Source organism: Prionailurus viverrinus, chromosome C1 (assembly GCF_022837055.1).
Source record: "Prionailurus viverrinus isolate Anna chromosome C1, UM_Priviv_1.0, whole genome shotgun sequence".
Classification (NCBI taxonomy): Eukaryota; Metazoa; Chordata; class Mammalia; order Carnivora; family Felidae; genus Prionailurus; species Prionailurus viverrinus.
This window is the reverse complement of record NC_062568.1, coordinates 194462205-194476394: the sequence shown is the minus strand read 5'-3', so window position 1 is coordinate 194476394 and position 14190 is coordinate 194462205. Positions and strand designations below refer to the sequence as shown.

The 14190-nt window shown below is 43.4% G+C and overlaps 1 protein-coding gene and 1 long non-coding RNA gene across 6 annotated transcripts in view; one reads left to right on the top strand and one right to left on the bottom strand.

Moving 5' to 3' along the window:
- The window catches only part of ARID1A (AT-rich interaction domain 1A), a 70262-nt gene that overhangs the window by 15943 nt on the left and 40129 nt on the right, over nt 1-14190 (top strand). For 3 of the 5 annotated variants that reach the window (XM_047869273.1, XM_047869274.1, XM_047869276.1), the window contains exons 2-4: nt 10325-10537; nt 11892-12344; nt 13545-13661. In XM_047869273.1, coding sequence (XP_047725229.1) covers nt 10325-10537; nt 11892-12344; nt 13545-13661 — 783 coding nt within the window. Of the gene's footprint in view, nt 1-8188; nt 8466-10324; nt 10538-11891; nt 12345-13544; nt 13662-14190 lie in introns of those variants that run through there. The other 2 variants (XM_047869277.1, XM_047869275.1) reach the window with 2 other exon arrangements.
- On the bottom strand, nt 4235-4932 carry LOC125171959 (uncharacterized). Its single transcript, XR_007154523.1, has 3 exons — nt 4747-4932; nt 4537-4619; nt 4235-4316 (listed from the first exon to the last, which is right to left on the bottom strand). It is a non-coding gene; the product is annotated as an uncharacterized LOC125171959 (long non-coding RNA).

Below are 14190 nucleotides of genomic sequence, written 5' to 3'. Positions count from 1 at the left end.
GTGAGTGCCTACCTTCCTTTTGCCAATTGCTTACAGTAACTCAACAAATACTTCCCGAGCTTCTACAATGTATCAGTCACTGTGTTGTGAACATGGGATTCATAATTTCTGCCTCCATGGAGTACTTTCTAGTGGGGAAAGATGTAAGTAAATAATCACAAATAACCATAATTAAATTGTAATAAGTGCACTGGAGGAGAAGTACCACATTCATTCAGTAAATTATCTTCCAACCATTTTTAAAAGTAAATTTCTATTTATGATTACCGTGGCTACTGGGTGACTTTGTAATGTTGGGCTCTTGGGATGGGTACTGGCCAGTTCTGATTCCCTTTCCCTTCACTGCTCCAGGGTCAAGTGTTACAGGAAATTCTCCATCTAAGATTGGACTTGTAATGGGCTAGAGTCCATTGTTTCTCATCGAGGCTCTTCTTTGTGTGGAGATGCATTGCAGGACATTTGGCATCCTGCTCCCCAGGTAATAAATGCCAGTAGCACCACAGAGTTGATATGATAACCAAAAAAAGGCACTTTGATACATTTATTTCCAAACACTTCTCAGGGATTTAGTACTGTCCTGGTTGAAAACTATTAGGCTTTATTTACTGTCAGGATTCTTGGGAGGAGCTACTGAACAAATTCCTTTGGGAGAACAGACTGAAAGTAGATGGAGCTTGAAAACTGGACTCCTCAATCCTTTTGATGTCTGACTTCTGTGTTCTTGATTCTTAAGCATTTACTTTGAAACTGTGCTTTCAACCCATTCTGCTCTTCCTCTTATTGAGGGTAGAGAGAGGGAAGTAATGTCTGTTGTATGTATAGTTTATGAACTGGTACTTTAACGAGCATTTCACATACCTAATCACTTCAGCTGTCTCATATCTTTGTTAGGTTTTAATTCCCGTTTTACAGATGGCTCTGGTGCCAAGGGAGGTGACTTGTCAAAGCCTATACTTTTTTCTCTGTTTTAAAAAGCATAACCTTAATTTATTTGATTGTTAGTTAACCTCTAATTGACCACTTTGGGTTTCTGGTCTGGAATGCATGGGGACCAGACCTTATGTGTTCTGGTTGCTAAGCTTTGTTTCTAGAGATTTGGGACTTGTGTAGGATGATAATAGCTAACATTTTGGGTGCTAGAGGATATAGCAGTCAATTAAACACACGTCCACCTCTAGTTCTTCTAGACACATACCCACCCACTAGCTTATATATTCTAGTCTAGGATATAAACATTAAGCAAGATAAATAGTAAACCATAGAGTGTTCTAGTGATACATGCTCAGGAGAAAGATTTGTCATGGACCAGGTATAAGAGGTGTGCAGGATTGAAATTTTAGATGGGTTCACCAGGGAAGACCAGATTAAAGTGTTATTTGATGTGAAAGAGAGCTAGACTAATACCTGAAGAAAGAGTACCTGGTGGAGAGATAGTGAGGCCAGAGCATATCCTGCTGGTTTGAGGAACAGTGTTTTGTTTTAATGTATCAACTCATTCATTCATTGCTGAGGGTGCTACTACTATTGTCTCTATTCTGTTGTTGCAGAAACTGAGAGACAGAGAAGTTGAAGGCATTGCAGGGGCAGAGCTCTTAACCATTATGTGGGACTGGCCACCCAGGGCCAAAGCATTTCCTCTGCACGAACAAGGTTAGGAATTGCAAGGCCTCTAGAATTTCACTTTCTCTTCGACAGTTTTCCTACTTTTAAAGTAGCAAAGTTTGTTTCACACACAAATCTTTACCTTCCTGGAGCTTATATTCTAGTCTAGAATACAGATGGTGAACAAGATAAGTATATAGTACGTTAGTGATACGTGTTCAGGTGAACAAGATAATCCAGGAACCGGGTATAGGAATTTAGGAAAGCTTGGCTTTGACTGAGAATGCTGCTTATTTGGGAATCTGGGAATCTGAGGTGCATTCCTGATTGTTTCTCTGTTGGCCAGGCACTGCCCTCTTCAGACCCTTTCTTGGCTAAGGAAATTGGACATGTGCATCTGCGTTCTAGAGTCGCTTGGTGCTAGAGATGGGAGGAGTTTGGGAAAGAGGGCATGTAGCCCAAATGCTCCTAGACTGGACGTGAGAATCTCCTGAGGAGATTCTTGGCCCTGTCCCAGAGCTGCTGATTCAGAATCTGGAGGGCAGGATTCCATTGTGTTGCTGAGGAAGTTAAGGTACAACCCGGTTAGTGCCTTGCCCCTCCCCACCCCCAGCTCACCCCAGGGAGTCAGTCAGAGAACTGGGATGGGGACCCAGGTGTCCTCTCAGCTTAGTACTCCTCACCATGTTGTGCTGCTGCCTTACTCTTGAGATTAAAATATTGTATAGAAGGGGATGTTTAATTTTGTCAGATGGCATTTCAGTTCCTGTTTAATCATCTTCTTGAGGCCTTACTGTTTTTAGAGCCCTGGGATTGAAGCAGCACCTAAAGAGGAATTCTTTCTCAAGAAGTTGTATGGTTTCTAGTGTTTTGGGGCACCTGGGTGGCACAGTCAGTTAAGTGTCCAACTCTTGATTTTGGCTCAGGTCATGATCCCAGCGGTCGTGGGATGGAGCCCCATGCATTGGGCTCCACAATGGGTGTGAAGCCTGTTTGGGATTCTCTCTCTCTTTCTCTCTCTCTCAAATTAAAAAAAAAAAGGAAGTTGTATGGTTTTCTCAGAGGCTTTTGTAAGTCGTTGGAAATGGGAGAGATTCGTTAGCTAAGTTTGGTCTTTCAAAAAAGTGATCTTTGTCATTTACAGAAGAGCATTTTCTGTGTGAAAGGTGGCTAATTGAAAGTGTTCTGGATGAGAAAGCCTTGATCATTTGTTAATAAGTTCATTAGTTTGGTGCTGTAGCTGCATTATTTGAAGGACTCTTTCTGGAACCCAGGAAGAAATAAAGAAAATACCAGCCACCTGGTTGTGGTTTTTCTGGCATGTCTCTTTTGGGTGGACAGCTGTGAGGTGGTTATTACAGTTGGCTCTCATAATCTGTTTGAGTTTTGCTAGATGATTCAATGACTCTTACCCCTTTGGTCTCTCTTTTTTTTTTTCCTACCCTTAGTTAGCGTTCTCTGTTCATCTGATCTGGAAGGATGGAGCACAGTAGCCTGAATTTCTCTGAGCCAGGGAGAGAGGCACCTTGTTCTGTATCACTTTAGAGACAGGTATGGGTTGGAAGGTCAAGTCTGATGTCTGGTTGCAGCCCCTCTTAGGGGTTTGGTTAGGCTGGTGCTTCAAGTGATGTCTTTGAAATGAGTTCTTACTTCGTCTGCAAAGAGGAACATGCCCTAATCTTCTAGAATTGTTTCTGTAAACAGGGGCGCTTTGGTGGTTCAGTTGGTTGAGTGGCCAACTTCGGCTCAGGTCATGATCTCGCCGTTTGTGGGTTCCAGCCCTGCATCAGGCTCTGTGCTGACAGCTCAGGGCCTGGAGCCTGCTTCAGATTTTGTGTCCCCATCTCTCTGTGCCCCTCCCTTGCTCATGCTCTATTTCTCTCTCTCAAAAATAAATAAACATTTTAAAAAATAGAATTGTTTCTGTAAACAGAATAGGGCTGATTTTCATTGAGTTTGGATTTAAAAAAAAATTGTTTTTAATGTTTATTTTTGAGACAGAGACAGAGCATGAACGAGGGAGAGGCAGAGAGAGAGGGAGACACAGAACCCGAAGGAGGGTCCAGGCTCTGAGCTGTCAGCACAGACCCCGATGCGGGGCTCGAACTCATGAACTGTGAGATCATGACCTGAGCCGAAGTCAAATGCTCAACCAACTGAGCCACCCAGGCGCCCCTGGGTTTTTAATTTATATTCAACTTGGACACTTGTGGAATTTGAAAAGATTTGGTTTTTAAACCTGTCTCTTCGGAGTGGTAGATGTTGGTAATTTCTCACCATAGGCAGATGACCAGTTTGTTTAGAATGTGAATGAACTAGAACTAGAATGAATTGTTTCCCATCTCTTGTAAAGTAGAAAATTTGGGGTATGATTCTGAGATTAAGAAGGATAATAAGAATCTTGGGCTGAGTGGGTTTGATTTCCTGGGTCAGGTGTTGGTATGTCTGATGAGATATTTTTCTCATCCCATCATCAACTTCAATTTAGCTTCAGAAAATCTTAATGACTCTGGTGAGGCCAATAGGAAGTTAAGGAATGTTTTATTGTCCTAGGTCACATAAACAGTAAGGAAACCTGTTTAAACGCAAACCCAAATGAAGGAAGTCTCTTTATTTTAGGAGGCAGAGTCTGGGGATAGAACTAAACAGATTTCTGGGCAGTTTCTCTTCAGCCGGAGTAAGGGTTTTTGAACAATTTTCAAAGCCACGAAATACTGGAAGAGTAAGTAAGAAAAGGATGAGGCGGCTTTGGATACAGATGTGTGTGGCTGGGGAGGGGGACACCATGAGAATGACTTATTCTGGGTAACTAATGTGTACCAGGGTAAAAAGGGCGGTTCGTTTTAGGGGAGTCTATTCTGTCCACCCTAGGATCCCAGTGGAGCCACGTGGAGCTCGCGGGAAGCTGAAAGCGTTGGTTGGGAGAGTCCTTACCTTTTATATTTGTCCCCGCCTGGAATGCTCCTCAACAGGGGAGGGTCCCGAACGGGAACTGGATCAACAGCTGCCGCCTGTCCCTGTAATCACAGGAAGCTGAGGCCGGGTGCCTTTGTATGGGAGCTCCGCGGCCAGACAATAGTTTGTGCTGGCGGGGCCATGTGGCGAGTCACGTGACCCGGGGCTGTTTTCTGCCGGGGTCCTTACCCATCTGTTCTCTCTCGGCTCTTTCTGGGTTATCAGGCGCCAGTCCAAGTCCTCCCAGGCAGCCAGCTTCATGGCCAGAGATTACGAGCACTAACCTTCCTGGCAGGGGCGGTGTGGCTTCGCGTTTATGCAGATTAGCCATGTGTTTCTCACTTCAAGGCGTTCCACAGGAAAAGCCTTTTCCTGTGTTTGGCTCTCAGTGGGCGGTTCCCAGCTTACTGTACTGGGACTCGCGAGCAGCAGGCGTGCACGAGAGGGATCACAGTACACTGGCCCCCTCCCATTCCACCTCCAGTGCTACGTCACCACAACACAACCGCTCGCGCTCTCATACTGTTGGTGTCATTCATTCGGTGCCAAGATTGCTTTAAAAAATTCCCTTGGCCCCAGTTCAAACAGGAGTACAGCTGGGATGTGTTAGATTTTAGGCAGTCTGCCCTCAATTTGAGATGAGTTATAAATAGCAGTGCCGACTTCCTTAACTACCGCTCTCTGAGGTAAAATGCAGGTTAATTACTGTGGGAATCAATTAGGGGGTTCTTTCGGTTAAAGAGCCAGGGATGCTTTTTTTTTTATTGTTATTATTAAAAGTCATACAACAAATCTGGCCAGGAATGAATTGAAAACACAAGGAGTAAGGAATAATATTTAAATGTCCAAATTCCAGGGTATGGCACTAAGTTTATACTGGCCCGGTCTAGTTGGCATTTAGGATGACAGAACAAATGGGAGGCAAGACTTCTGCTTTCTGATGGACACCGTCTCTGCAGCCCCGGCCCATCCATCTCCCCTCTTGTTCTTGCCAGTCTTGGGATACCAAATCTGGCTCCTTACGGTTGCTGCCTGGTCACGTCCTTTCTGCGCCTTTGGATTGAGACCAAAGCCTGGAGCTTTTCTCAGTTGGACTTTCATTTCAAGAACATTGAGTTTGTCTTTCTTGGTGCCACTGCAACATGGTGTGATACATTTTGGTGAATAGTATCTTTCTGCCTGGAAGTTTGACAGGAGGCAGGGGAGGGGGGGGGGCGCTTCTCAGCTCTCTTCTCTTATCGGTCATGGTCAGAAGTTGGAGAATTTGAAGTCCAGTTTGTTGTATCCCAGCAACCCTGAGGATTGTTATGGCTTTCCTTGGGGTCAATAAGAAGTTGTAAGGGATCCCCTTAGCTCACTGGTCTGGAGGGGCATGTAATTCTTTCTGCTTAGGATAGGGGGACTCTATGCAAATGGACAGTCTACAACCTGCTAGAGGAAGGTCTAGCCTGCTAGGCCTCCTTGGCTTTGATGCCCCTAAACTGTGTCTTTTGATGCATTTTATTTGACAGGCAGTTTGTCAGTAATCTGGAAAGCGATAAGTGGTGGATGGAGGTGGATTTTTTTTCTTATGCCTCTTTCCCCCCTTTTTTAATTTTTATGTTTTTATGAATGCAGGAGAGTATATACAGCAAGAGGCCCGACTTCCCTGATCAAGGGGGCAGCATTTTCCTCTCAATTATGTGTCTTTGTGGCAGAGCCTTTGCTTTTGAAGTGTAATCACAGTAAAATCTACTCCTGTGGTTTCCCATTGAAAGGATTTCCTCTCCATCATTCCCAGAGTGGAATCTCTGGCTCTTTGCAGCCAGAATTTGGTGTTTCCCATCCCCTGCCTCTTTCTTGGTGTCTGCAGACTGCTGATACTGGCTTTTCTGTCTTGCATGTAGTAGGGATTTTTCTGGCCTGAGATTGCTCTTTTCCAATAAAACTGATTAGTGATGATTTAAAGCCCCTTTTCTGTTATGAGAGATTGGAAGATGGCATTTCATCTATAACTGCAAATCACAAATCTTTCACAATGGTTTTAAATGTCACAAGTATGAGTTAGGTCCCGACTTGCCTCCCCTTTTGATACGAGCAAATGTTTAACTTGGACATGAGATCGGAGTAATCAGATTGTTTGAACTGAATATATTTTAGTTTGCTAAACTGAATATTCTGTTGATTAGAACTCTTTGGTGAAGAGAGGAGGTCAGAAGTCTGATGTCCAGGAAAGGGAAATGTCTTAGTTTTATTTTTAGAATAAGAATTTCTTTGATTTGCATTTATTTTTGAACTCCAAAGATTTCCTAAAGTTGATGGAGAGATCCTTGAAATGTTTATTAACTAGCCTCTGCTAAGTAGGTGTCCTCCGTTGGGGGTGCAAGACCCTAGATATGAGGGAGGAAAAGGTAACTAACTGGCCTTTAGCCTTTTGTTTTTAAGGAGTGGGTTTGGGGATGCCTTTGCAATTTTGAAGACCTCTCTGGTGTAGGATGGCGCGTAAGATTCTTCTCAGAAGTATGCTTGTTTCCCCTTAGCTGTTTGTTCTACCCTGCCCTCTTTTTTCTTCCAGTTCAATCCACATTTTTTTTCTTCCCTCAAAGTCATAACCTGGTTTAGGGTATGCCCCTGACCCTATGGTTCGAGGGTTTGATCTGGACTTTCTCCCCATAGTATCCCCTGCCTACTTCTTAAAGTAGGGCAGCCTGGCACAGTGAAATTATACTGCCCTAGCTCTGCACTTGGGGTCTGTGGTGGTGGGGCAGGGTGGGGGATGACTTTGAAGGTAAAACACCCGATCTCTGGCTTCCTACAACGTAGTCTTGAGAGATGCAGTCAGTTAATTAGACAACTAAGTGCCATATCTTAGGATTCTGACTGAATTTGCCATAGGATGTTTAGAAACGTGACAGATCAGACGGTGCTGAAGAATGGGAAGTGGCTTCATGTTGAAGGGTTGGGTTTCTGCTAGTGGAATCCATTGTGGACAGGAGGGCAGGGCAGGGTACCATTGCATGGAGCTGGGCTTGTATCTCTGTGGGGAATTTTGGGGTGAGAATGAAAAAATGTGTAGAACTGGAGCACATTGTGCAGGGCTTTGGAGCCAGGCAGAAGCACTATTTATCATTATTGATAATGGCTACTATTTATTGGGCATTTAAATACCAGGCACTGTGTGTAGTGTGTTGTGTGCGTTTTAGATGAAAAAGTCACTGTTTAGATGGGCTTGTGTTCAAGGTCAGACAGTGGTAGAGTTAGGATTTGAACCCAAGTCTGTAGATGTACTACATTCTTTGCTCTTTCTATGTGATAGTGTCCAGGATGTAGACAGGGAGTTTGTAGCTATTGTTGGACAGGGAAAGATGAAAATGATTTGTGAGCATTGCTCTAGAACTGTGGAGTCCAATATGATAGTCACTAGCCACATGTGGTTATATGAATTTAATTAAGTAAATAAAAATAATCAAGTTCTTCAGTCACACTAGCTATATTTCAAGTACTTAATAGTCACCTGTCACAGAAAATTTGATCGGACAGTGTGTCTAGATCTCAGTAGTACACATTTGAATCATCCAAGGATCTTAAGGGGTGGAGAGGGTGGGTGGGCCCAAGCCCTTGCAGACTCTATAGTGCCTGCGTCTCTCCCTAGAGATTCCATTTGTGAAACTCACAGAAAATTCTGATCTGTAGCTCTGGTTGATAGCTGCTGCTCTAGAAGCTCCATAGTAACCATGGTAATGACTGCCCCTCTTGTGTTGTGGGGAGACCTGGACTGACAGAGATACCCAGAGTGGGCTGGTCTCCCTGTTCAGTAAATGTAGTCTCTTCACCTGGGAAGAGGGTGTCACCTGGGAGACACATGGAGAGCAGCTGCAGTTTGGGATGAGATGAGGATCTGGTCGTTATATGTGGCATAACTTAGCTGCGTAAGGCCCTGAGCTCTGTATGGGGAGGACTGGTGGTGTTTTGGCTTCACTGCCAGGTGTATCTGGGGAAGACCACATGCCATTTATTACTCACTAGTTCAATTGTTGTTAAATCTGAATTTCCTAAAAAGCCCCAAAAGAATCTGTGTAGCTCCAAAATTAATGACTGAGAGCTTTCTTAGAGCTTCTGACACAGAGGCAGGACTTAAACAAAAATGGTTTATGTAGGATGATTGAAACAACACTTTAATAATGTTGACATGTAGTAGTAATTTGGGATACAGTTTTACTGTGATTCACTGTAGTTTAGAAACTTGAAGGGTGCTCCCATCATCATTGCTAACCTTTTTAGCTGAGATTTTGCTGTAGCCTAAGAGAATTTTGCCTCAGCTTTTTTCCTCTTGGTATTTAGAAGAATAGTTTCTGTAGCTTTTTGTCTTATCCATTTTCCTCATGATAGCTTGACTTTCCCTCTATTATAAAATAATTATGTAGTACTCTGCCCCCCAAGAAAGATATGTACAGAGAACCAGTTATCTGAATGTGCCTCCCTCCCCTTAGAGGGGTTTTGTTGTTGTTTTAAGGTCTTACACACCTTAAATTATAGAATAATTTACTAACTACAGAATAATGGAACAGGAAAGGGGACCCTAGATATAATCTAAAGTTCTTAAGTGTGGCTCCTGGACCAGCAGCATCAACATCACTGGGGAACTGTTACAGATATGTATGCAAGGCCCAACCCTGAACCTACAGAGTCAGATACCCCAGGTGTGTGGGTCTCATCAGTCTGTGTTCTAACAAGCCCTCTAGCTGATTTTGATGCAGGCTAAAGTTTGAGAACTACTGAACTCCTTCTTAATTTGAGAGCTAATGATCTTCAGGTTCAGGGTATTAATATCTACTGCCCATTCCCAAATTAAAATTTAGTTTCCAAGTTTTGTGTCTGGTCCAAGCCTACTTCTCAACTTGGGTGTATCTATTTAAGGTGTTTAGAGACACTCCCTCTACCCCACCCCCATGCCCACATCGATATGGGTAGGCATCTCTGGCTGGGAAATATGCTGGGCTCTATCCTATGTAGCTCCAGTAGGGTAGAGTTATGTCAGAAAGTGAATGAGCTGATTGAACTTGTCACTCAAAGAGCTGAAGGAAAGCTATACGTATAGCCAAATACTTGTGAATTGTACTTTGAGTTTCCATTATTGGTATACCTCTATGCCTTGTCCTTTAAAGAGACAAAAGTTATAATCCTTCTTACACATTCAAACTCTTGAATATTAAAGGAGATGAACTTTTCAGTTGAGATGCCCAAGGCTCTCAACAACTGTAACTTAGCCACGTTACCCATTTGGAAGAAAGCATAAATTTAAGTGCTTGTGGCATAGTATGAACGGTCTACAGATATGCAGAAAAGGGATTCTACTATTTAAAGAATGGAAACATCTAGATGCTTATGTATTTGAATTCCCAACCACAGTATTGAAGCATTAGTTTTGGTGGTGTTGAACAAGGTATAGCAGCAATGTCCTCTCCCAGCTTGCAGGGCCTTTGTTCTGATTTTCTGCATCATAGAGTACATATATTCATTGCTCTATACATGGTTTTTCCCTTGGATCTCAAGTAGTACCACACTTATACAAGATGCTTTCATGGTGGTATTTTCATTTTGCAAATGATAAAATCAAGGTTCTGAGGAAGGTTAAGTGACTTGCCCACGGGTTACTGGGTCTGTACCATTGCTTTTTCACAGTAACTGTTTTTCTATGTGGCATACAGACCTATACTCTTGGGTTTATGTTCATATTGGCCAGGGGCTATCAAAGCTTCAGGTTAATGAAATGCTTTTTATTTTGTAGCCATCCAGTCCAATGGATCAGATGGGCAAGATGAGACCTCAGCCATATGGCGGGACTAACCCATACTCGCAACAACAGGGACCTTCATCAGGACCGCAGCAAGGACATGGGTACCCAGGGCAGCCATATGGGTCCCAGACCCCGCAGCGGTACCCGATGGCCATGCAGGGCCGGGCGCAGAGTACCATGGGCGGCCTCTCTTATGCACAGCAGGTAGATGGTGACTCCAGTTACCTTAACCCTTGTTGCTGTCCATGATCTGGTCTTGAGTTATAGAATCAGAATGTGTCTCTGGCATCTAAATCTCTTGAAAGGAGGATAGACCAACTAACTCAGTTGGCTCCAGTAGGCTGCTTACAAGGCCAAGGTTGTGGGTACCATCCCCTGTGTGCTTGAAGGAAAACTCCCTGGCCACAGGCTGTACAGATCTGTGTTCTTTGACCTGGCTGGCCTGCTTGCATTCACTGAGTAGTGATCTCTGGGAAGGTGGGAAGAAAGGCAGCAGCTAGGCACCTATCCACAGCTACCAAGAAAAGCCCCTCATGCCCTGAGCCCTGGGGATGGAAAAGACCCTTCACGTTTCCCAAGGCCTTCAGCATATAGCTGATTCAAAATGAATGGTTAGGAGGGACTGGGAATAGAAGAGAAGGGGAAGACCGAACCATAACGATGCTAACAGTGCTGTTATAAATGTTAAGATTTCCCTCATCTCCTCTTGTCTGGCCATCTGCACCATTATCTTTTTATTGTCATTTTTTTGTTTTGACAGCATTTTCTATCATTTATATTTGAGTAATATTCATACTGAAAATGGTGATGGACAGAATATAAAACCTAACTTTACTTCTAAGACTTTAAAGTATGCTCTTAAATATAGAAAATAGGATACTGTCACTTTGGGGTTTTTTGTTGTTTGTTGTCTTTTGTTTTCTTTTGTTTGGATTTTTTTTCCAATGAGAAAACAGAGGAAAAGATGGGTAGATATTATTAGGTTGGTTGTTTTTTGTTGCTTTTTGGTTTTGCCTGCTTACCAAATATATCCCCAGTGCCTAGAATCATGCCTAGTACAAGTAAACAGGTAGGCTTTCAGATATTTTTTGAATGAAGACTAAATGAAAAAGAGAGCCCGAGTAGCTTAGAGATTTGCACACTGTCTGGGTTACTAAACCCAGTTTTCAGTTGGCTGAGCCAGGCTGCTGTTGACTATTCGTTGTGGCTAGGGTGCAGATTCCTAGCACTTACAAAAACAGTCTAGGCCATGATAAAAAGAGTAGGTTCATTGGTAAAAACAGCTGCTCTTGAACTCTTGTAAGTTGCTCAAATATTAAATAGTGTAAATTTTCTGTGGATGAATGCATTCTACTTGTAAACAAACCAACTAGTAACCCAGCTTGGCTGTCCTTCCTGGCTCAGTTGAGAGAGGGATGGTAGGAGAAACCATGGGCCTTCTAAGTGGGAGGCTTGGCTTGCCTGCTTTCTATACCCATCCTTAGGGCGTAGCTTCTGACAGAATACCTTTCTTCATCCAGAAGAGTCTGTGCTAAAAGTATCCTTTCCTTTCCTACAGATTCCTCCTTATGGACAACAAGGCCCCAGTGGGTATGGTCAACAGGGCCAGACTCCATATTACAACCAGCAAAGTCCTCACCCCCAGCAGCAGCAGCCACCCTACTCCCAGCAGCCACCATCCCAGAACCCTCACGCCCAGCCTTCCTATCAGCAGCAGCCGCAGTCTCAGCCGCCACAGCTCCCGTCTTCTCAGCCTCCCTATTCCCAGCAGCCATCCCAGCCTCCACATCAGCAGTCCCCGACTCCATACCCCTCCCAGCAATCCACGACGCAGCAGCACCCCCAGAGCCAGCCCCCCTACTCACAGCCACAGGCACAGTCTCCCTACCAGCAGCAGCAACCTCAGCAGCCAGCCTCCTCGACGCTCTCCCAGCAGGCTGCGTACCCTCAGCCCCAGTCTCAGCAGTCCCAGCAAACTGCCTATTCCCAGCAGCGCTTCCCTCCACCGCAGGTAAGGCACCTCTGCCTTTCACCCTTCCCTACATGTGACCACAGGCAACTCGGGGATTGGTTGTCCCGAGAACTTTGCCATACAAATTGGTTCTCAAATGTGCACTTAAAAACCAATTAAACTCTGGGTAAACATGCTAACTGGATTGATTGAACTAATAAAGGCATAACCTTAACTGCATAAAAACCTGTACCTTTCCTTACTGATGAAGACATAGGGCAATGGAAAGTTGCATAGACGGATAAGAAATTAAAGATAACGGGACTGGGTTTTTTTGTTTTTTTTTTTTTAATTTTTATACTAGTGTTCAGAACTTGAACATCTAAGTGAGTTTGGTCTTTTTAAAAACAGTTGCTTTGGGAGGCTGTACTGTACATTCATTCCAACTGCCATTACATTCTGCTATTGCTCAAGGTATTTCGGACCCCTTCATTTGAAACTGCCATCAGAGCTGACATCACATAGCTTAGAATATTCTCCATGGTGGCGAGTCCTTTCATTTGTTGAAGGTGGATTTGATTTTAGGAAATAGCTAACATTCATTTGTAGTCATGTCTGTGAACAAAGTAGGTGATAAAGCTTAAAAATAACAATTTGGGTTTTATTCTTTAAAAAGCAAAAAAGAGAAGAAATGACCGAGTGGTGACAGATCCACTAAAGATTCTGTGCATTGGTAGCATTATTGGAATGAATATCTCATCCTAAGGCAATGTCTTTGAAGGAAGCAGGACTCATTTTAATGCAGAGGGATTTTTTTTTTTTAATTAGTCTCATTCCTTGATACATAAAATTATAGTTAGCCATACTTCAACATTTAACTCGAAGAAACAACACTCTGTGGTGATAAATGGTCAGCAGTGCCATTCAGAAAGAGTCTTACATCCATTTTGACAAGTCCTTTTTTTTTTAATCCAACCAACAACTTTATTTTTTTAATTCCAATTAGTTCACAGTGTTCTGTTAGTTTCAAGTGTATATTATAGCGATTCATCAATTCCGTACATCACCTGGTGCTCCTTGACATGTGTCTTAAGAGCCACACCTTGTATTTTTCTGCCTTCAGATAATATTGCGGGCAATTGGGCAGTTTCTTGCTCTCACTGGCCCTCTGTGACACAGCCCCATAGCCCATTAACCATGAAGCAAGCTTGCCTGGTTTATCAGTACCAGGCCTTCACAGCTTTTGTTTTCTTATTTTAGGAGTTATCTCAAGATTCATTTGGGTCTCAGGCATCCTCAGCCCCCTCAATGACCTCCAGTAAGGGAGGGCAAGAAGATATGAACTTGAGTCTTCAGTCAAGACCCTCAAGCTTGCCTGTGAGTATTCTTGCCAACCTCTAAAAGATGTTGGGACAGAGAGGAAAGCAAAGAAAACTGGTTTCTGGTTGGGTGTTTTGGTGGTATGACCTAAATAAACAATGAGCTATTCCTTGAATTCAGGTTGAAAATTCTAAATAGGAATTTATGGACTGACCTTGTGGAATGTCTGTTTTGGCTCCCTGCCTGGAGAATAAGTTTGTGATCTCTATTTAGAGTTTTTTTGGTTTGGGGTTTTGTTTTTTAAATCTTGGACTCTGCAGCATGGGCCAGGTGAGGGACAGAGATGATGAAGATGTTGGAAGCACTATGTGCTCTCCACCAAAGGGGAGAGAAGTCTCAGGGATGTTTTCACCTTACTTTTCAGGGCTTAATTTTTAGGTTTTTGTTTCAGTGTTTAGCTAGGAAGTATGATCTGGGGGTGCATTCAGCATGGATTATTGCATTGAGCATAGACTGAGTAAAAGTAGTTTTTCTGGTTGTTTTGTGTGAATAGGTGCTTTTGTCTAGTCAAGTGCTTGGTGCCCAG